The sequence below is a fragment of the Fopius arisanus genome, unplaced genomic scaffold, assembly GCF_000806365.1.
Source record: "Fopius arisanus strain USDA-PBARC FA_bdor unplaced genomic scaffold, ASM80636v1 scaffold00030, whole genome shotgun sequence".
Classification (NCBI taxonomy): domain Eukaryota; kingdom Metazoa; phylum Arthropoda; class Insecta; order Hymenoptera; family Braconidae; genus Fopius; species Fopius arisanus.
The window spans coordinates 190,777-214,008 of NW_011887769.1; the positions used below are offsets into that span (position 1 = coordinate 190,777).

The window sequence follows — 23,232 nt, forward strand, 5'->3', positions numbered from 1 at the left end:
ACGGAACCGCCGCGCTTTGCTGAGAAGGAACATTCTGTCTCAGGGAGGACATCCTCAAGCAGAAATCAGACCCCTCATCCACTAAATCTTCTTGTCCAATGTCGTGAATGCCCTTCAGTTTCGAGAGTCTCGAATTCCCATTATTATGCAATACAGAAGAATATTCCTGGACCGTCTCAAAAGTGACTAATTCATCTGAACTGCCTTGCGAACCCTTACTTTTACTCAAATTTTCCAGATTGTAGAGGCTGTCTAGGTCTATGTCGAAGTCATCGTCTTGCATACTGATCTGGGACAGAGATTTAGAGGCCGCCAACAGGTCATCAAGAACATCGTCTTCAGGATCGTTCTTAGACTCCATATTATCCTTTTTTGACTTCTCTTCACAACCCCACGACAATTCACGTTTGCAGGTTGTGCACAGACTCCCGGTACTTCCGCTATCGGAAGTATTCAACTCAATCACCTGGTTTTTATTCTTCAGCAATTCATCATCTAAAGGCTTCATCCTTAAATTTCGTCCTTTTATTTCAATTACTGTAATTTCTCGTATTGAATATATGAATTTATTAATTTTTCTTCGTCCCTTTGTTGTCTTCCTTCTTGTCTTCCCTCGCAGCAATAGAGATCGTTCAAATGGACCAATTACGTCCCCCGCAAGGAAAAAATGGAGGGCAATGGAGTATATGCAGGCGACGCAGGGCGAGCGCTGTCCCCGGTGACGGTGACAATTGTGTGTGTTCTTGTTTGTCGAAGTGTTACAACCAATTTTTGATTGCCAGGGGTGAAGTTATTTTCTGGGGATATGACGGACGAGAGGAACTTCAGGTCCTCGTACTATGAAAAGGTTTGGAATGTGGCATGTTGAGGGATTTACTTGGATTTTTTGAAGAGTAGAGGTTATCTCAAGGATTGCACCATTGTTGACAGGTCGGTTTCAGAAGTGTTGAAGAGAAAAAATCCTTGGAGATACTCTTGAAGGAGAGGCCCTTTGATACCGCCAAGTTGAAGCACTTCTGCCTGAGATTTACGGTCCCGATGATTCACAGAAATTTCCTCTGGAAGATTCTCTTTGGAATTACTCCAATTTATTCAGAGAGTCGAGAGTTCGTGGCTCTCCAGAGGAGGGTTGAGTTCCAGGATTTGAGGAGAGCTCTTAAGGTCACGAAGATTGTTGATGAGACGACCAAGCCTCACAGAATTTTTTTGATGATGTGGCTATTGAGAACGAGACGAGCGAAAATCGACATGGGAGCACAACTGGAGTCTCCTCTTGTTAGGTAGTAGGGCAACAAGTTTAAAATGGATTTTGCTGGAGAACAATTCCCGAGTTAATTTCATTCCTTCAATAATTCATCAATTGATGGCAGAACCTATTGATTTATATCCTCTTTTTATTAATTATATTCAGAGCGATGAATAAAATGGCAGAGAGCCTCTGGCATATCATGGAGGGTGACCATGAGTACGAGAAGATGGTGGACATGTATTGGATTTTGGCTGGATTCTTGGATCATGTGCAGAAGTTTCACAAGGACGTGGGCAAACTTTTAGAATGCACCTTGCAATTGTTGGAAAGAGAGGACCCGACTCTTTACAAACACCTGGGTAAATTCGAGGGACTGAATAATATCCCTCTGGATGACTGGTTCTGCTCTTGCTTCGCTGGAATCATCAGTGATGGATCGATACCAAAGTAATCAATCCCTCACCTATTTATAAACTGATTTGTTTAACTGTTATGCGCAAAATTGATAAATTCATAGTAAGAATTAATGGATCTACTTTAATTACAGAATTTGGGATAAAGTTGCTGTTGGTGCATACAAAATTCTAGTTTTTGTGGCTATTGTCATTCTCACGACTTTTAGAAGAGTTTTGCTACAGTGTGATAGCATCGACGGCATTCTAGATGCAATATCTCATGTGAGTTGCCTTTTTTTCCACTTTCAATTACAACAATATATCTTTAATAAATTGTTTGCAGATAAACGAAGAAACTTCTGAGTTGATTGTCAACAAAGCTATTGAATTGTGGCAACAGAGTGGGTCGATACTAGTGACAATGTCTCCAAATATCGTCAACGTGATAAATGCATAAGTCTGATCTCTATATTTTTTATAAATTTAGTATTTGAACCATGAATAAATGTAAATAAGGATGTCTGTAAGGCTGGATAATTATTAACGGGCAAAACGTTCTTTCCTTTATCTTAAAAATAATTTATTTCTACTGTTGCAATCATAAATCGTACATGTACATTTTTTCACTCGATTGACAATATCAATTCTCCATCATCAAATCAAGTTCTAAACCTTAAACTAGGCATAATCTTGATCGCAACGTCACATTCGTAAATATTAAATTCATGATGTTTTTTTTTGTTATTACAGTACAGCTGCGTAATTGCTCTTTCCTTTAACAAATTTAAAAGTGACAACTTGCAAAATGTGATCTCTCTACAAATGAAAAAGACACGTTCCTCATTTTCAACACGGGCTTTTGATATTACCTAAGTTAACCATAGCACTCGACTCAAAGATCTCTCCATACATGACTCATTTCTCTCATTTTCCTATCGTTACTATTAAGCTAATTATTATTTTTTTCCCCTCTGAAATTCACAGGAAACAGGTTTAAGCAATTGACGCAAGTTTTAGCCAGCAGGAGAGCTCCTCGAGCGTGCCAGGGGATATTTAAATTGTTGTCTTTAGGTTTAATGCACTTCTGAAATTCTTTTGTCAGTACAAATGTCCCAAACATATTTTTTTTCACTTTTCATTGCCTTCTAGTAAACTTAATCGATCTTTGGCTTGGGGAACTTTCGCGTTTCTCGCTTCGTCACTGCACGAGAAGAAAAGGATAGACTAATCAGAGATAATTGTTTAGGTCTTTGTTGCTAGGAATGTAATATATGGTACAAAAATAATAAATGATTGATATTATTTTTTTTTGTCGTTGCTCTCGCAGTTCATTGTAGAGAGATATAATTGTTTTGATTGTAGAAATTATTTATTTTCACGTTAACGACTGTATTAAATTTGTTTTCTCCCCAATAAGTCCATTTCAACAATGTCATAATGATGAAATTACCGTAATAATTTCATAATTACTGATATGAGGAAATTTGACAAAAGTTTTACCACTTGGCTACTGCGAGTTGAACAAAAAAAATGGAGAAAAAAAAATGATGAAACACCGAGAGAAAAATTAATCTCGTATTGATCCTGTGATTTAGTGATGGTCGAGAATAAAAAATATAAAAATTGCGTTTATTTCACAAAAATTGTAAAATTATGAGAAATGAAACGTTCAAATCACAGATGTTTTATTGATATTGAATGTAACCAAGTGCTGAGATGATGCGACACCGAAAGCTCACTCGACTCAGTTGATTGAAAAAACATTTTTTACAATTTGATTTTTTAATCTAGTGAAAATACTGTTTGTGACTCTCTGATCGTCCACTGGCTACGGCCGCTCTTGAAAACCTGTAGTTAAAATTATTTTGTGCACTCGGCGAGAAGCTAATTACGTAGCACCTAGAGCCGACTCACCAACAATTTATTATCCGCAATTTCCCAAATGTGGGGTTTATCGATTTCTTTGGGAAAAAAAATTTCACAAAATGTCATTTTCATTGACGGTTTGAAGCGCTAGACTAAAAAATCGGTTCACGTATAACGTGCGCACGTGTCGTTTCTTTTGGCTGGCATTTTTAGCCAGAGGCATGTGGCCTCGACCTGTTGGCAGGATAGGTCTCATCTCGGTGGATCATGATGTTTTTACGGGTTAATAACAGCTAGAGGGCGGCTGAATTACAATTGTCGACTAGGGGCGATAGTGGACCAACCTTGATGCGGCCACTGCCGAGCCTCTCCGGCTCGTAATGAACATCCAGAGATAAACCTGAAATTTTTATTGCCATTATTCAATTTTCCATTTTATACTCCTATTATACAATTCATGCACTAAACTATTATATTTGAGGTCCTACTACTCTTTATTTTAAATTACTCAACACAAAATTTAGTAAATTTCCATTCTTTTAGAAGTAAAAAAAGGGAATAATAAAAATTCACAGAATTCACCACCTGAGGCATTTCCCTATCACATTTTCGTTTTTTTTTTTGTCCACTTAAACCTGTAACGTACATTTCTGATATGCGTATTTACCGGATGGCCTCCGCGATGTGGAAGAATGGTGATGCAAGGGGCCTGTTGTTGTTGGACTTGACTCTGGTATAAAAGCAGCAACGAGTAGAGCGCATATCACCAATAATGCGCCGAACACGAAGGGGGGTCCTGGCACCAGCTGAAATTTCATCATCATATCAAAATGATGATTTATCTCAACAGAAAATAATATTAATTGTTTTTTTTTGTCATCGAATCAACACAATAGTCACTCAACAATTGACAAAGCGAGATTGAATTACTTGGATGTCAGTATTTCCTGAACATACCACAATTTAACATATGATTTTTTTTTGTGGCTCTCACTGCGCTCTGAAAAAATATCTTAATAAAAATTGTGGTATTTCTGCTGGATTACAGCTGATATACAGGAAAAACGATAGCCATTTCTCTTTTTTCTTATCTCGCTCCATCAATTGACTAGAGAAGAGATGTTTCTTGTCATGAGATGATGGCAAAAGTTGGAAAAAAGCCTTCTGAAAACATTTTAATAGTGAAAAAAAATTGGTTAGGACTCGGATAAAAGAATCTCGGTATAGATACCTGGGGAATAATATCCACGTGCTGCGTTGCAGTGCCAGTTCTATTACTATCATCAAGTAATGATGGTTTGAGAGGTAGTGATGGTGTATCGTCATTGAGATCGACGTGGAACAAATAGAATATAACACCAAACATGGCTGGTCCAAGGCCGTTGCAGAGGCCCCTCATACCAGTCACCATTCCCTGGACGAGACCCTGTTTGTCAGCATCCGAGTGCATTGACACGAAGGCTGATATCGCTGGATACGTTATGCTTGATACTGATGCTAGTACTCCAGCTGCCCACATCATCCTGCAAATATTCAATTTTCCTCTCAATTTCTTCGTCTAAGCATCATTAAAAAAATACCAATTAATTTAAATAATTTTCCATTATTTCATATTAGGAATATCCATTGCTCTGCTGGTCTCCTGTCTTCATCAATTCTTTTACTCAAGACTTCTTCCCTCTAGCCTTTTAGAAATTTTCTGATGATAATATTATCTATATTTTCAACGCTCTAGATTTTATTAGCGATGAGATTTCAATCCGTTGAAATTTGAAGAATCAAAATTAGTACCATAGATTAATCATGAAAATTGTATCACTAAATGTTTTGAATTCTGTCATTATCGTCATGATCTATCTCGCGTTGATTATCCTCAGGCCTCCATGAAAATGTCATAACGACAATCGATTTATCGATAAGGATAATAATAACTGATTAGAGGTTCGAGGCAGTGACGTGACAGGTCTCAGTGAGATTCTAATAAAATCCTCGTGCGTCTGTTCGATAAAAATAGCTCAATCTTATGCTCATCGGTACGTGTAGATCGACTGAAGTCAATCGAACTGCTCGGTACAAAAGAAGCTCAAGTGATAAACTCGAACACTTTGGATTCATTTCTCAAACAATTGTGCACGCTCGGCTATTCAGTCTTAATCAATTGTCAGTTACAAACTGTATTAATGGATTTCACAGACTCTTTCCTCATTTCTCGATGCCTGAGGCAGCAGTTATCGTTGTTGTGGCATGTTTGTGGCTTTGAAACGTTGATAATGGGGGAAAATTGTGCTCAAGGTTGCTGGCTTCATTCAATTGTATAAACGCATGGAAAATATTATTATCATTTCATTTTGTTTCAACTATTTGTTCGTGGAGGGGGTAGAGTAAGGAAGTAGACGAGGGGAAATTGTCAATCGATTTGACCTGAGTCCACAAAGATATATAATAAAAAAATCGATTTGTGTGGGATTTGTACGGAGCCTCTACTTGAAAATGGTGAGAACTGTACGGTTCACTACGTTACCTTCAAGGATGCGTATTCACCAGTATTTTTCGGCTCATCATTCAATGACAATTGATTCTAGTTAATTACTGAGAGGGAGGACTTTTCATGTCTTGAGGGAAAAAGGAAAAACCCCAAAAAAATGAATTTTTACTGCGTTTCGAACACGCGAGTCTATACAGCATTGACCCAATTAAGAAACTTTCTGCGAGGAAAAATCAATGGGGTGTGGAAATGGAAGGGAATAAGAATAACTAAGTTGGTTTAACTCCTGTCTGGCGAGGGAAAAATTATTTACATGCTTGTAAAAAATGGATTTTCCTAAAGCGCTTGATATCCGATTACTGTCTACAAATTTTTTTATTAAGTATCGACGTTTTAAATCAAATTATAAGAAATTTGGGAGAATTCCTGAGTATTCTGTATCATGAAACCACGAATAAAATATTGAAATTGAAGATTTTAATAACCAAAAATTGTGGGAGGGCGCAGAAATATCGAAATGCATTTTCATCGATTTTAGGATCAATCATTGAATTGGTTTATTAAATGTCAAGTAATTTTTTATGAATTTTGGGAGAATAACTAATAGCAATTGAGCTAAATTAGAAAAAAATGTATAAATGAGGGAATTGGAGAATGGATTGTCTTACCAAGTTTGCGATCCAAAACCGTACCACATCAACTGCAGCATTTCGAACAGGAGGCCAAGCATGATGGTGTGCTTACTCCCGAGTGTTCTCATGAGTGGTCCGAGTAGAATCTGGGCCCCAACACTGAGAATACCAACAACAGCAATAAACACCGCGACCATTGCTGCTGAGAAACCCATAGCGAGCTTAAGATACACGAATATGCAGCTGTACTGTCCAGCCTCGGGTAGATAACTCAGAAAAACAGTGACGCACAGCATCAGAATTGTGTGGTCCTTCCCCACCTGATCAGAACAACAATCTTGTCATTACAAATCAGGAAAGAAAATATTCTTAAAAGAAGATCTCCATCAAGGAGCTTTTTAGGGATTTGAAAGAGAAGCCACGTGCAATCACCCTTATCATGCCACCTGTGTCCACAATTATAATTCAAAGCTCATTTCAATATTTACCTTTCCTAAGGCGGCAAATGGATCAGCTTGCTCCCAGGAAATAGGAACGGGAGGTCGTGCCTTTTCTGGTAAACTCTCTGGTACTGCAACGAGAATGAAGAATACGTCGAGTATGGCTATTGCTGTCGCTAGGGCCACTGCTAAATTTTCACCGTATGTTGTCATTGTCCAAGCACCCAGAGCTGGACTTATCACCATACTAGCAGCAAATGTTGCTGAAACCTTCATTCCAAATTTTATAAAGGAGTTTTCATAAATGCAACATGGATATCATTATCTCAATAACTTTCGATTTTTTTTTTCAACGATTTTTTCTTTTAAATTGCATCAGTTTTTTCTTCAACCAAAGAAATCAAACAAAATTGAAAATACCATTTTTTGAACATTCTTTCCTCTTGAAATTCATAATTCAGTAGAGAAGTGGTGCTTTGCATCGATAAAATTCGAAATTTTAAATTTTATTGAATATTGATTAATCTCAAAAACTATTAATCGTATGGACAATGTTATCAGCAGATTGCTTCTAAATAACTTGAAAAATAAAATAATAATTTGTAGAGGATTTCCACAAAGGAGAAAAATAAAAAAAATTGTTTTCTCAATACTAACCAATCCATAAGCCAACGATCGTTGACTCTCCTCAGTCACATCAGCAACATATGCGAAAACAACGGAGAAAGTGCAGGCAAAAACTCCACTTATTGATATCATAGCAAAAAACCACCAAGTATTAATACTCATAAGTGGTATTGGTGCACATGTAAATGCAACAGTTATGAGTAAGAAAAATTTTCTTCCCCATACGTCGGAGAGTGCACCGATCAACGGTGCAGACAGGAACGATAGTATCCCCTTGATTCCCATGATCAGTCCATTCATGAGAAACGTGTGATCGGGAAACGTCTCGTTCAAGACCGATATTATTGGCATTGTCAGGAGTCCCCACGCAAAAAACTCCAGGAATATCACAACCAGTGCGTGGTAAACACTCGCCTCTCCAATGCCCGAGCTCTGAAAAGAGAAAACCAATTCTTCAAGCCATTGCCATTGCCATTAATTTATGGTCTAGACTCTAGACCGTAATCACGAGGTGAACTAATTCTCGTGCCATTGGAAAGCGCTGGAAATGAGAAATACTTGATGAATTTTTTTTTTGTTACTCTGACCTTCATGTGTCTGTAGCATCTCTGCAGGAGGTTCAGAGGGGGTGCTATGTTGGCTGGAGATATCTCCTCGCTCACATGCAACTCTGAACACGAGGGATCAAGGCCCTCTGCCCCACCCTTGGCCCCCGGGGGCATGACACCATTCGGGCCCCTTTCCCACTCAAAAACTCACCTCCATCGGCCAAACAAAAGAAAAAAAAAAGAAAACTAGAGTTCGATACTTAAGGAGGCATCATCCGTTCCCCACGTTCCTCCAACTTCTAGGAGATTACTTCACAGCCAGTGGCTCATTGGACCCCTAAACCTCTCACACTGCATTATATCTAGTCCCTCAGTGATGACCATCGAGACGCTGCTCCTCAACCTGATGTCAACTCAATCTTATCGAGACATGTTTGCCACTCTTTATTAGTGTTTTTTTTATGTTTTTTTTTGTTCCTCGTTCAACTGTCTATTCGTACGATAAGCACTATTTTCATCAATGTTTTTCGCCAGGAATTTATCTCCTGGATGCTACTTCTGATAACGCACTGATCAGATTTGTCGCGTTTATCCGTTTTAAAGTTTATCCATTGAATCTTGAGATGAATTATTAATAGAAGTTTATCAAGGTTAGTGAATTGTTTTAATACTACACGGAAGAACCGCAGAGGCGAGAAGATATAAGACGAATTGGAGCTTAATTTAGCAACGAATTTCTCTCATCTCAACTTGATTTGACGCTGACAATCAGCTGACTTGTTTCGTTTTACTAATAATTTTGACAGTAGAGAAAAGTTATGGGATATAAAAAAAAAAATAGAAAATTCGCGAGGATATAGCAGCGTCTTTTATTATTTTTCAGCTGTTGAGTGTTATTCACCGGCTTTTATGCGAGACCTTGTGATTATATCAAGGCTATCCACAATGTAATTTATCACAAGATCACGGTAATTCAACGTAATTCCTCCAGTGGATATCGAACGCATAACTCCTGTGACCCGGATACCTCGTCACCAGGGCACTGTCTCACCACTTTTTTTAGTCCTTTCGGTAAATCATACCGTAGAAACGATCAATATTCTAACGGACACGCCATTATCTTTCGATCTACAGGGAAAAGAGTATCACTGATAACAAGTGATCCTCTGCAACACTCAGCATCACAAAAAGGAGATTTTTCCCAGTGGCGGGGGATTAGGTCCAGCCAGATGGCCTTTTGCTAGAAATTATCCCTCTATTAGCTCTCTATTCCTCATTTAACAATGTATTTGATTATTAATTTTTGATCAGGGCAATTTATGGGGAGGAATTTTCGGGACTTTTGTAGGATTTTAGTGACGGTAGACACTGTTTTCTCCACTGGTTTTATCGACAACAAGCTGTGGCGAGTTACTTCTCCAACGAACCGCGCACCACTGCATTGCCGACCCTACCCCGAGTGTGTGGGTGATCTCACCCGTTCTCGCCTGTTCTCGTGATTTTTTTTTCCCTCATTGTTTCTTTCTTTTTACTGGTTGAAGCCAGTGCGCCTGCCAGAGAAACACGAGCCTGCGCGAATGGGGATGCTTCACGAGATGATAACCCAGGGCTAGGGGATTTTCGAGTCAAGGTTTTCAGATGTTGATCAGTACGGTCAGTACCAAGTCCAACTGATTGTTCAACTCTGTTCTTTTCTTTTTCTTTTTTTCTCATTTTTTCTCCGCGGAGGAGAATTGAAGATTTTAATTGAATTGGGTTTCTAGGGAGTGGGGGTGGAGATCATTGCGGAATTGGTACTCGGTCTTGTTGAAGCAATTTGGATGTCATGGGCATGAGGCTGTTACGCGGTTCTCCCCCCAGGCCAGTTGGTATTTGATGGGGAATCCAGAGACAGCAATCGTCCAGTGACATAACGCTCCTGTGATAAGTCACAGCTGATATAAAGCATGGCCTGAACAGATGGTACAGGGGATTTTCGCAGCATCATTCGGAGGAGAACAAAGTATTTCTATTTCGGGGATTATTCTCGCCATTAATTTCGCAAGAGAACTTTCAATTCAGCACCTGTTACGTGTAAATTGTCATACTTTCTCAAGTAATCAAAAGTTTTTGAAAAATGACAATGAAGGCTTTATTTAACCCAATGCAAATATTTTTGTTTGAAAACTCAAAATATCAGAATAAATATATTTGAAGGATTATTACATGATTTTTTTTCTATGCCAGTATGCTATTTTTCGATGGGAAAATTATTTTAAGAGACAGAAAATTATGGCTGTGATTCAATTTACTTCAATGTCTGAGACAATTGACGGCTATTGGTATGGATTGTGAAAATCCCGAGAGATCCGATCGGAGCATATGGAAAGAATAGAAAATTCATTGGAGCACGTGTTACCTCACGTGGCACTATGGAATTTTTCGAATTCTCATATAGATGATGGACTTTCACAAGTGAAATAATGGGAAACATATTGAAGATATGACAAGGAAATGAGTCCACGTGTTAGAATGGGTCAAGGTTGCCAACAGCGGTGAAAATACGTGTAATTACCAGTAAAACCAATAATTTCGATAAGATAAAAGTTGCCTACTGCAAAATCGAAACGCCAATGTAAGTTTTTCAACTACCTCTGCCTTCACAAAGTTATACTGCAATAATGGTTAGAAAGGATCTAATTAAAATAACTGACTAAACATGAATAGACGAAATATGGATTTCCAATTCTTATCGAAATGAAGTCTTCTTACAAATTTATAAATTTTAAGAAACAACTTTTAAAACCAGGAAAGAAAGGAATTACAAACAATGCCCACTGAAAGTACTATCGACAGGCATTAAAAGGATAAAAAAATGATAAACGAACATGAAACGATAATCAAACGTCACCCAGATAACGAAATACTGACCACAAAATCAAAAGCTCAAGGTCAAGCATCATGAAAATTAATTTGAAAACGAACGAAGAAATGAAAAAAATAGAATGTAAACTTGGAATTCTGAAAATAAATGATGAACACTGAATTTTTCTCTCGCTATCGTTACGCACACGTAAATCCGAGTAATTCCTTCAGGTGGAAAAAATATGGCAGTTGATAATTCAGTTCACGTTGCATGTCCAGGTAGGTAGACAGATAAGAACTGGAGAGATAAAAAGTGGCAATGCGATGTGGCAATTGCTATAGTTTCCACGCATTTCCTTCTCATTTAACAGAAAAAGCCCAGAAAAAGTCCCTGGAAATCCCAAATTAGTCAACCTGGTGAACAATGGGACACGTAATCTTACCGTAATAACTCCATCCTTGATGATGGTCTTCCTGCTCCTGATGATCATTCCAACAATTTTCTTGGAGACCCTGGCGGGCATACTCACGCACTGGGCGCAAAAGCTCTTACGTTTTTTCAGTTTCATTAATATTTCAATGAAGTGACGAGACAGGATCCATCTCTTTGTTTTTACTAATAAATATTGTCTTTCTTCACAGGTTAATTTATTGGATAAACGTTCTGTCACTCGTTGGTGGTTGTGTGAGTCTATGGATCATTTCATTACCGTAAATGTCATTATTATTGGAGTTGGCACTGTTTTTTAACTATCATCAACTGCCACTAATCATCACTGAAGTGTGCAATCACACACGAATGAGGTGGAGAAGGTGGTGGGTAAGGTGAAGTTTCTGAGGAGATAGATGAACCACCAACGTTTTGTCGCTCATTGTCAGATGTCGCCTACTTTTTTCAAGTAGCTTCGATGCTCTCATTGGTTTCTGCAGTGACCAATGGCTAGCCCAATACCCTAGGGATTTTCGATTATCAGAGGAAGCACTTGGTGGAAATTTTTCTGGAGTCTCTGAGTCGCTTATCTTCAGTATTTTCCATCTATGCTGGTGGCTGGTGGGATTAATCTTTCCGAGTCTTTCCGTCCACTTCCACTCCATTTTTACACCGCGGAGACGAGGGTTCGTTAACTCCAGGTCTGAGATCTATTCAATCTGTTGGAATTATTTAACTGGTTTATCTGATTATAAGTCTTGGGTGAGGGTTTTTTGAGGAGTTCGGGTGAGATTCACGGGTTTTATTGTTTTTTTCTACAGGCGAAGTGTGGTATCAAGGAACAGAAAATGTGGTCATCAATGCTTGAAGCAGCCAAAATGAGCCCCTTCGCGGGACCCTTCTCACAGGCTAAATGTCAAGCTGTCAATGAGGACGAAAAATCACTTGTTCCCAAGAGGAATATCGCAGCTTTCAGTGTTGCTGAAGGAGGTGAGTTCATTCTCAACATTTTCAAGTTTTCTTAGTGAAATTAATTGCTTGGTTACCATTTAATTTGTCTAATCTCATTAGCTCTGCAGATTTTGATTTTTTGCAAGCGATCATGTTAATTCAATTAATAATTTGTGTTATGTAAAGCGTTCGGTTTGGAGGACAGATTCATTTTGAAGTAGCTAGGTTTTGCAAAAGGAATCTGACGGATTTCGATTGGGATTGCCTGAATTTTATCCACTCAGCAGCAGGAGCCAAAAACTTGGAGGTTTCCATTCATATTTTTCTTTCATCAAGCCCAAAATCTTTGTTCTTCATTCTTTCCATTCAGATTTTTGTTCAGGTTTTTTCTTCGTTGAATTGAAATACAAATTTGATGGTTTAATAAGAGGATCTCTCTGTTAAGCTGAAGAAAACTGTTTTGAGGACTTCGTAGGCGAGAAATTGAATAAGAAAAAGTCGGTATTTATTGTAACATTTTTATTATATAATCCGGGGTGATACGAAGGGTTAGCTATGTACATACCTTGATGTCAGTGGAACAGCGCCCGCGCGGCTGTCATTGCGTAATGGCAACCATTTTGTTAAAGTATGAATCTATCGACCTTGAAAGAACAATTTGAATACAAAAAATATTGTACCATTCATCTGTATTGTTTTTCAAGTGTAGACAGTGTCACGACATTGTCGAATGACAGTTAATTGGAGCAGCTTTGGGAGTCAGGGACGCGTGGAATAATTTGAGGAAGCATTGACCTAGATCTTGAGCCGGTACTAGAGCAATCTTGAGGCGTTTAGACAATCGATCAGCTGACCAGCCTTGATTCAGGGTTACCAATCTCACGTTCTGCCAAGTGGATTTAAATAACTCCTGTCAGAACTAAAAATATTCCAGCGTTTGCTCAATTGTTTGTTCATTGTCACACGAAAATGCATTTCATGGAGAATCAAGGGATAACAGACATCCTGATAATGCTGAATTTTCAATTCAATTAATTACTCAAGGTTAATTGCTTTTATGATAAAGGAAAGGGCTGCAGCTACTCCTAAAAATGGAATAGCTACGGCCTATATGTCCTCATAAAGATCAATTAACATCAGACATTCATTGATTTTTAAATTCCAAAATTGCATGAATTTTGAAAAAATCTTCTTTAATTTAACAGACATTGTGAGTCTAGTAATACTACTGTATCCCTTCTGATTTTCATTGTTGACTAACCGATTGAGAGATAATAGAACGTGCTGAACATCTCTTATCCTCAATTTAATTGATTGTTCGTGTTTACTCGCTTTTGGTAAAAAGAAAAGGACTGAAGCTACTCTGAAAAATGTAATACAACAATGGAATACCTTCAGCCCAAATTTCATTATCAAAATTGAGGATTATGACCTCTCAATTGCGTTGAAAATGAGACATTGGCAACAGGTTTGACGATCTCTTGAGAGTAATAAACCATTATATTAATGGAAATTAATTTTTCAGACAGCTGTGAATTCGGATCGAACCACTACTTTTTGCTATGTGGTCTCGGTGGTATTCTGTCGTGTGGCCTAACCCATACGATGGTAACACCCCTTGACTTGGTGAAATGTCGTATTCAGGTTGATCCCGCCAAGTACAAGTCTGTGGTCACCGGCTTCAAGGTAATTTATTTCTCCGTCTTAAAATCCGGAGGAATATTTTTTGCTAATAAATCAGTCTCTGGATGATAAATTGCCTATTTCATCGATTAAACAGGTTACGTTAGCTGAGGATGGTACCAGGGGACTGGTCAGGGGCTGGTCTCCGACTTTCTTCGGGTACTCTATGCAAGGAATGTTCAAATTCGGTCTCTATGAAGTCTTTAAGGTGTACTACGCCAATATGCTCGGCGAGGAGACGTCCTACGAGTACAGGACAACTTTGTATCTGGCTGCATCAGCCTCTGCCGAATTTTTCGCTGACATCGCCCTGTCGCCTATGGAAGCTGCCAAAGTTCGAATCCAGACGATGCCTGGCTTTGCAAATACCCTCAGAGAGGCCCTCCCCAAAATGTACGAGGGCGAGGGTCTTGGGGGCTTCTATAAAAGTCTTGTCCCCCTTTGGCTTCGTCAAATTCCATACACCATGATGAAGTTCGCCTGCTTCGAGCGCACCCTCGAGCTACTTTACAAGTACGTTGTACCTAAGCCCAGGGAAGCCTGCACCAAAGGCGAACAACTTGTTGTTACTTTTGCTGCTGGATATATCGCTGGTGTATTCTGTGCTATCGTATCTCATCCAGCTGATTCCGTAAGTAATTCTATGAAGAACAGTGAAAATAAATAAAATAAGTAATTAAATAATTTGGCACTTCTGTATGAAACTATAAAATTAGACTCAAGAGAAAATGCATTTAACGCCTTTTTTCAGGTCGTTTCTAAACTCAATCAAGAGAAAGGAGCAACTGCAGGTCAGGTCCTCAAGAAACTCGGTTTCGCCGGTGTCTGGAAGGGTCTTGCCCCCAGGATTGTGATGATCGGTACACTGACAGCAGCTCAATGGTTCATCTACGACGCCGTCAAGGTCTACCTCCGTATGCCGCGACCACCACCACCCGAGATGCCAGAATCTCTCAAGAAGAAATACGGGCTTGCTTAAGGAGTTCATTTCCAGGCGCGGTTGTACCCGCATAGATAAAATAAACGAAAAATTGCAAAAAAAAAAGAAGAGAAAAATGGAAAAAGAATTTAGAGAAATTTCACATTTAATCAAAACCTTCCTCGCGGAATTCACTCTCATAGATAGTTACGATTAACTCCATTAAGTGCTCAGTATTCGTTATTTCAATAAACAATTGCTCCTGATCCCTTTGATTTTTCGATGGTCTACTGACTAACACGTCACTGCCGCGTTTCCGAAATTCGAGGAGTTTCCATTGGCTGCAACGTTTCAGTTATTTTTTTTATTCAATGGAGACGATCAGTCGGATTACTCTTTTCCGTAGTTGAGATTTACCATTTCGCGTTCTATAATTGAATATTGGTGAATGTTCAGTCAGTTCTGTAAATAGGATGTTCAGCGAATAAAAATGAATGCGATTGCTTCGTAACCATTAATTTAATCATTTCAATCAGTAGTTCAATTTAATAATTAATTAAACTAAATTAATTGATGAGTATTTTTTTATACAGCAGCGAAAAGAGAAAATATTTTTGAATCTACACGTGATAGTGATATTTTTGTAAATCTCTTTTGTGCAGTTCTCATGGCATTGTTTAAAAAAGATCTTAAGAAAAATTTCGTCATTGTTCTTGAATTCAGAGATTTTTCTCGAAAATCTTGATAAGAGGACAAGCCGACCTATTACTCTTTATTCCTTCGTTACTGAAGAATTCTCAATATATTTAATTGACGAAATAAATATCACAATTATGTGATTTGATAGTGGTTTTGAACGTGCCTGGGGATTTCTGGGGTGTTTTTTATGTTGTGGTAACACTGCAGAGTGCATTCACTAGACCAGTGTCAAACAGCAACAGAAAATAAAGCTCGAGCAATATTTTATCAATAAACTGAGTAAGTAATGGAAAACAGTGGAGAGAGTGGTGATGATGGTGGACCCCAAGGTACAAGCAATTTCTTCACATCCGGGGGTGTCTCTGGGAATTATATCGGAGTGTCTGACGATCTAGAAGGTAACAACTTGTTCCTACGAAATGTCACAGATACTGTTGTACAATTAAATGACATCACAATTGTTATTTTCCTTGATTTGATTGATTGCTATTTTCGGTTGGAATGAGCACATTGACATTCAGGTGTAAATGTCGAGTTGAATGTGGCTGTTGGAGTGGACCATTCACCAACGAATCAGATGGGAGATGGTGGTTAGAATGCCACAATGGCGCAAAATATTTGAAATCTCATCCTCTCTGAGATGGATTTTTTTCTACTGCTAGTTTATTACATTTGAGATTTTTTTCTCGACATTTCAATTTATGATGACGCAAAAACGCAAAAAAGCATTGAAGAATATTTAAATAGACAGTCTCTAACGATATTATTTACAATTTTATAATTAAAAATTGAATTGGATAATTTTTATTTAATTTTTACAAGTATATTTTCGAATTCTTCAAAGGATATTAAATTAATTAATTTGCTAATGAACAAATCCTGAAGAATAAATATACAAATACTTGAATGGCGTCCTCGTGTAGCCTCCACAAGTAAAAAAAATAATTCCACCAGATGATCCAGAGAATACAGACGACTCGAACCACGGAGGAGATCCTCTTCACGGTGGAAATGGTGGTGGTGCTCCTGGTCCTCTCCGTGAACAAGATCGTTTCCTTCCAATTGCAAATGTTGCAAAAATAATGAAACGGGCTATACCTGAGGCAGGAAAGATCGCCAAAGACGCGAGGGAATGTGTCCAAGAGTGCGTGTCCGAGTTCATATCCTTCATAACGTCTGAAGCCTCTGACAGATGTCACATGGAGAAGCGAAAGACGATAAACGGCGAGGACATTCTGTTTGCGATGACGACTCTGGGCTTCGATAACTACGTTGAGCCCCTGAAGATGTACCTGCAGAAGTACAGGGAGGCGACCAAGGGGGACCAGACACCACCGTGCCTAACAGGCCCAAATGCTAATGGAAAGACTGAACCACCAAGCACTATTTATGAGGAACAGCTCTATGCCATATCTGGCACGAGTGCAACCACTTCCGACACTCCTGTAATCTACAGCTACTCCTCAACCGATCAGATGCAGTTCCAGCTGTCCTGATCCTCTGATGATTCCCAAGATCAGGAGTGGATGTGTCTTGAAGAGTGAATGATACTCTGGACGATATAGTTCAATTGATTCAATTATTTTATCTTTAGGATGTTTATCCATCTTTAAAAAACCAAATTACTTGGAAACTTATTGGCCGATTCTCACCTGTTTAGAGGTTCAAAATGGTTGAATAAATTTTTATAATGATTGAAACACAATTCGAAGAACAGCCAATTCAAACTATTGATCCTGGGAAGAAATGAAAAAGGAAAAACACTTTGTTCCAACATTGAATTAGCTCCACAAAAGTTCTTCAACTTTTTCACCTTAAACTTATAGTTCTCGAGATAAATCGACAATTGAGAAAAATGTTTAATTCGATATATGCCAATCTACGTTTAATAATCTTTGCAATAAATGTGAACTCCATCGATTGAAGAGAAAAAACAAAAATACTAGCTGTTGGTTTGGGATAAACATCCTCAGTTCTGGGAATCAGTGGAAATGAAGAATATCTATGCCAATGTAAAAGCGAAGATAGTCATTAGGTGTTTTTTAATGAGCATTCGACATGTAGAAAAAATTAGCCGATCCTTTATTGTAACTCCATTAAAGCACTAAAATTCATATTAAACTATTCTAAATGTTTTCTCTCTCGTCTCACAATTCTGCAACTTGATCGAGGTGAAATATCGACACGAAGCAGCCACGTAAGTATTGGGGCAAAACCGGCAGTAGTTTATTTATTCATTTATTCAACGACTTGTCAGTTTCCTTGTTTCATCTTTAGAGGTAAAAAATTGTTCGTCGAGAAGAAATAAATGAAATAAAAGGAATAATAATCTCACTCTGGCAACTGGGCGGGGGAGAGTAGTAGTTCGTGAGCCCTGACTGGAGGGTTTGATGATGAGGCTGTTGCACTAGGTGTTCTTGTCGGTTTGGTAACTGTTGTTGTTGGTTGTTGACTCGATTGGGGGAGCAATGTTGTTGATGTTGGTTCGAGTTTTTTCATTTTATCCTTGTCAACGATAACAACACGACATGGTGTCCATCTGCAGTCACCGCAGCAACGACACAGACATATGCACAGAAGAACGCGAAGGAGACAGCAAAGAAGACCAGCACAGAGGAGGGTTGGCCCTACCAGTCTCAATTCAGGACTGAGGAAGCCCTTTTCACCGGTCCCAACAAATGAGATCACCAGACCCAAAGCTGTTGTGCCAAGGCCAGCGTACAGGACTGTATTGAAGGCCGCGTTCACCTCCCCACGACGACGATTTGTCAGACTTCCTTCCTCGTCGTCATCTTCTCCACTGCTTCCATAGCAGTAGCTCGCGTCTCGTATCTAACGAGGTGAATTATTTGTCATTTGAATATTTTGCTATTTGAGTTTGGTTTATTTATTCTTTTATTTTCCCCGCATTGATAAAACTATTATTTTACTTTACTTGTATGAAGAAACTCATTGAGTAATTACGTAATTATGCATAAATTATAATCACCAAGGAACAAGTGCATAATTTTATTGACTTCTGTTTTAATCATTTTCTTCTTAGAGTAAGATATGATTTTCTTGCAAATTTTTGAGTCACGAGTTTCTTGATACAAGTAAAGACACACTTGTTCTTCTTCAAAAAGTTAGAAACGTTTATTGTCGAGGATGAAAATATTTTTGCAGGGGGAGAGAACATGTTGTAAAAATTTTGCAATCCCCTGCAGGTTGGGAGATATTCAATGGGAGATGAGAAGAAAAAATTTACCCTGTTCCTCCTCATCCATCTTCTGTGCGCTTCGCATTGTTTGGTCTTGTATCCATCACGCGATCCGTGTGGGGATGCCGGAGAGAGAGGAAGCGGTGATGGTCTGCTGCAGCCTTGCCAAGCCGCTTTCCCTGGTCCCTGGCCTCCGCACTGCAACATTCAAACCTCCATCAACTCCTCTTCCTACAAACGGAATATACCAATTGGATATTACGTCTAACCCCGTGATATCTACCTCTAAATGAATCTGCAATCAGTTATTCTCTAGTCTCCAATCTAATGAACTAAATTACCTAAATTCGTAACATTTCAGATGGATGATTTCAAAGTGATCTTATAGTGAACTGATGATCTACGTACCTCGTGAGATTTTCTAATTAATTACCCTCAATCAAGACTATATCTCCTCGTTATTTGGGTTACATCTACAGTCTAAGCATCGCAACGTTATCCAACGTTACCAAAATATTAATTTCTCTCTCAATCTCTTCCTCATACTTTACTCACCCCGTAAGCGTATGATCTCGGGGGATAACGTGGTAGCGGTGGTATGAGCCTTGTAGCCAAGTTCGATGGCAACTCCCTAAAATTCACCGTTTTACCACCCCTCAAACGCTGCTTCTCCCGTCTAATTAATAATGCAGCCTGCATTCTGCTTATTCATTTATTCTCATCATTGATTAAATTAATCTCGCTCTCTTTTAATAATTTTGCATCTCGCTACTCAATTGCCCGTTTTATTCACTGTTCCACTTTTCTTTAAAAAATAAAAGAGAATATCTTTTCACATTGCTGTTAACCATGAAAAATCCCTAATTCTTAATAATCTCGTGTTGGGTCTTTGAAGCCTTCTCAATGGATATCGAGGTGAGAGAAGACGAGAAAGATCCAGCCCGCTCTATGCCACCAGACAGCCAATTCATTTTATCATCCTCGTGTGCACGTGAATTTATTAATTAAACGTGCCTTAGAGTGCAGTGCATCAAGGGGTGAAAACGGGCGGTTTTATTGAGAAAGTTATCTAATAGTTATTGTTAACTACGTACTTTGTACCCTAGCTAGGAAAACCTAATCCCTAATAGAAAAAGAGTTTATTCATTTCTGTGCATAGGAAGAATGCTCGCGGCTATTTGTATATTTTTAAGATATAAAGTCACATTTAGCTTATTACAAACCTGAGATTATAGAATTATCAATTTTTATTAATCATCGATTTACCTCGACAACTATCGAGTTGACGTGAGAACATTAAATGACATTTTTAACAACAAAAAATGTCCAGTTATATTCTCAGCTAAAATCAGTAGTTGTTGACATCAATCGATATTTAGCAAATCTCAATTCTACTGAATTATTTTTCAATGCAATTCGGCCTAATTCTCTTTACAGAATTGCTTTGAGATAATTCTCGTTTGTAAACTGATCAATGAATGAGCCATTAATAGATAAATTTAACACTCAATTATTCAATTGATCAATTGAATAAAAAATGTAGAAATGATGTGGAGAATGGTTCATCAACTGGTCAGATGGTCTTACCACAAGAAGAAATAAAGTATTAATTATCTTCAGTCGCATCTCGCATAGCAATTCTTGAAAGAAGAATTTAACGTTCGTTATTCCCCGTTGGGTAATGAAAATAAGTAAGTTTAATACCCACCTGTAGCTCAGAAGGTGATGGTGAACTGAGATCGAGAAACGAGGGCGGCGGAAAGGGAAAATTGCTAGACTTGAGTGGATGCGTTACGGAGTTTTGTGATTCCAGTGATAGCGGTGGTGGTGATATAGGGAATATCGGTGATACAGGCGGTGCCAAACGATTGGGTGTTAGTTTTTCATGTCTCCTACGTCGATTACCCCCATGAGCATGATTGCAATGCGACGAGTGGTACGGACTTGCTGTCTGTGCTTGTAGCTGGGACTGTGGCTGTGGATGTGGCTGTGGCTGATGGGGTGCTAAGTGGGTACGGGCTTTTCCCGATGCTCCTGATGGTATACTCGTTGCTTTTTTCACTGCTGCTGTGTGTGTTGCCTCCAGACGCTGCTTATTCAGCTGCAGGCGTTTTTGATTTCGCCGCTTTGCTATACTCGCACCACCCGCCGCAGCATACATTTTTTTTTCTAATTTTTTCCCTTCTTTTTTTTCAAATTCTCAATCTCTCCAGTGATTTCTTCCCGCTTTAACGCCGCCGGGACAGGCGACTCACCGTTAAGAGTAAAGCTCGTTCATTTCTCTTCATTCTGCAAAATTTTATCGTTCAAAAATGCCTAGGCTTTTGATTTCTACTATGGGATCAAATTTTTTTATTATTTTTAGTTGGAGTGATTTTAGGAAGAAATTGCTGCATTTTATTTGAAATTTGGTGTTTTAATAATCCATCAGGATTATTGGTAAAAGACTAATTAGGTTTCTTGCGCAACAATTTCCAGATAAAACACTGAATTAATAGTGTTCCTACTGACGGGTGTAAGCATCAAAAGCATCCTAAAGCGATTATCTACATCTATGAACATCTTTTCAACTGGCTAATAGAATGTACTCAACTGTTGATAATAAGTGTTAATGATTTTCTAAAACAAATGAAAATGGGGGTTTTATCGACGTTTCTTGGTGGTCGATTAGTGTGAAGAAGAGGTCAAGTGCTTTCAGCACGAAACACCAAAGGGAACAATTTTCTTGGGTCTTTTTTTTTCACTCTTATTTACAAATAGGGGCAATGCGGACAAGCGATAACTGATAGTGTGTGTATAGAAAAGGGGACTCATTTCTGCGGAATTGAGTAGGTCGAGGGATATTGTGAATGGAGTATGGGGTATGGGGTATGGTTTTGTGATAGGGTCAAATCGAGCGGAATTCAATGCAGGTCAGTGGGTGAAGAAGCAAAGATAAGCAGGATTATTCTAATTACTCGCTCTACACTATAGTTACTTGAACAATTTTTAATTTTTTTCTTTCTGTTTGTGTGGCTGCTGTGATTTGTGAAGCCTTTACATCGTTTGCATCGATTTATTTGAGGCTGGCTGGTGGTCCCTTTCATTATAAATACGGTTATTAGGATTTTGGAAACGTTTTGGCAGGGTAAGCAGATCAGCAGGGATTTGACACTGACACGGTGGCTATTTTTTTGTCACAATAAATTTCAAATGATTCGAATTATTGGGGTAAAAAAATCCTGCGAATTGTTGAAATGATTGGATTTGTTTAGTGGCTCGATTGGATATGTTAAATAAACTACACACCGTCCCCTCCACCCGAAATTCCTCAAATCGTCATGTGAAATTATGTTAAATTCCTTTATGAATTATTTGAAAAAATAACAATTATGATATTTAATGCACGCAGGAGTACGAGTGACGCGTGCGTGGTTCTGGTTGTGGTTCTGTATTGGAACCGATGTGGATTGAGTAGGCCCCACTGGCAACAACCATAGTTTCCGGTATTTATCAATTACAACATTATTTTAGACGATTGACAATTAGATAGCTAGATTCGTTATTCGTTAAATATCGATGGCGAGCCCGTCCTCCCTGGTGGTGTCCTGGGGACGGCCTCGCTCCACCAGACCCGGATGTATTTCCATCGGAGATTCTTTATTCACTTCAATTAAGTATCTTCAATTGAATTTATCAGAACCAATAAACAGTCTCGGTCTTTCTATGGATTATCACTCAACACGACATTCGCGCAAACTGCAGTGCGCGCCCATGGATATTTCGCCTTTCGACGCATCGATGATAACAGAAAAAAATTCTCCACACAATAGTCCAGGCTGTTTTATTTATTTTTTTCAATTTAACAATGAGATATTATTATTGTTCCACGAATTTTGGGGGTATTCGTCGCTGATTCGCTCGAGTTACCATCACTGCAACTTCTGTCCCGATTTCGTTCACGCTATCCTCGCTTATCAACCCCTTCCCTTTGTACCTCACGTTTCTCGGTCATCCGTGACTAGGCTAGGACACCCCACCCGCCCCTTTTTCCACCCCCTTCGATCCGCACGAGCTCCAGTCGATATTCACCGCGCTTTCATCGCTACTTTTGACCTTTCATATTTTCACACTGTCGACTTACCTCGATGTTTCACTCTGAGCCTTTAAAAAAATCAGGGGGTGCTGCTATTCTGTCTTATCGACTCAGCCAACTCCATCGAGCTTTTCATTCACCGTTTCGAGAGGTTGGGGAGAGATGTGGGGTGGGGTGGGTTGTTTCGAAC

The 23,232-nt window shown here is 38.8% G+C and overlaps 5 protein-coding genes across 10 annotated transcripts; 3 read left to right on the forward strand and 2 right to left on the reverse strand.

The window, feature by feature from the left end:
• The first annotated feature begins 703 nt into the window (after positions 1–703).
• On the forward strand, positions 704–3,189 carry TBC1d7 (TBC1 domain family member 7). Its single transcript, XM_011302958.1, has 5 exons — positions 704–847; positions 931–1,280; positions 1,412–1,696; positions 1,797–1,926; positions 1,988–3,189. Exons 1-5 carry the CDS (start codon positions 806–808, stop codon positions 2,099–2,101), a joined length of 921 nt encoding a protein of 306 aa, XP_011301260.1. The 5' UTR covers positions 704–805; the 3' UTR covers positions 2,102–3,189.
• Positions 2,615–12,022, reverse strand: LOC105265467 (hippocampus abundant transcript 1 protein). 5 transcript variants are annotated; one of them, XM_011302954.1, is made up of 7 exons: positions 11,530–12,022; positions 7,725–8,126; positions 7,116–7,337; positions 6,664–6,947; positions 4,742–5,033; positions 4,157–4,352; positions 2,615–3,910 (listed from the first exon to the last, which is right to left on the reverse strand). In XM_011302954.1, the coding sequence occupies exons 1-7, from the start codon at positions 11,653–11,655 to the stop codon at positions 3,804–3,806; spliced, it is 1,629 nt and encodes a 542-aa protein (XP_011301256.1). In that variant the 5' UTR covers positions 11,656–12,022; the 3' UTR covers positions 2,615–3,803. The 5 variants fall into 5 exon arrangements, with proteins under 5 accessions (XP_011301256.1, XP_011301255.1, XP_011301258.1 ...); XM_011302953.1 differs by lacking the exon at positions 11,530–12,022 and adding an exon at positions 8,282–9,668; XM_011302956.1 differs by lacking the exon at positions 11,530–12,022 and adding an exon at positions 8,282–9,667 and having other exon boundaries at positions 4,157–4,316.
• Positions 12,023–12,114: 92 nt separating this feature from the next.
• On the forward strand, positions 12,115–15,335 carry Mpcp1 (Mitochondrial phosphate carrier protein 1). The gene is made up of 5 exons (XM_011302951.1): positions 12,115–12,217; positions 12,338–12,506; positions 13,993–14,153; positions 14,248–14,781; positions 14,902–15,335. The coding sequence occupies exons 2-5, from the start codon at positions 12,365–12,367 to the stop codon at positions 15,127–15,129; spliced, it is 1,065 nt and encodes a 354-aa protein (XP_011301253.1). The 5' UTR covers positions 12,115–12,217; positions 12,338–12,364; the 3' UTR covers positions 15,130–15,335.
• Positions 15,336–15,960: 625 nt separating this feature from the next.
• On the forward strand, positions 15,961–17,889 carry Nf-YB (nuclear factor Y-box B). Its single transcript, XM_011302962.1, has 2 exons — positions 15,961–16,166; positions 16,723–17,889. Exons 1-2 carry the CDS (start codon positions 16,055–16,057, stop codon positions 17,262–17,264), a joined length of 654 nt encoding a protein of 217 aa, XP_011301264.1. The 5' UTR covers positions 15,961–16,054; the 3' UTR covers positions 17,265–17,889.
• LOC105265469 (uncharacterized) lies at positions 17,830–22,929 on the reverse strand. 2 transcript variants are annotated; one of them, XM_011302960.1, is made up of 4 exons: positions 22,256–22,929; positions 20,676–21,256; positions 19,016–19,165; positions 17,830–18,600 (listed from the first exon to the last, which is right to left on the reverse strand). In XM_011302960.1, the coding sequence occupies exons 2-4, from the start codon at positions 21,126–21,128 to the stop codon at positions 18,100–18,102; spliced, it is 1,104 nt and encodes a 367-aa protein (XP_011301262.1). In that variant the 5' UTR covers positions 21,129–21,256; positions 22,256–22,929; the 3' UTR covers positions 17,830–18,099. The 2 variants fall into 2 exon arrangements, with proteins under 2 accessions (XP_011301262.1, XP_011301261.1); XM_011302959.1 differs by having other exon boundaries at positions 20,676–22,929.
• Positions 22,930–23,232: the final 303 nt, after the last annotated feature.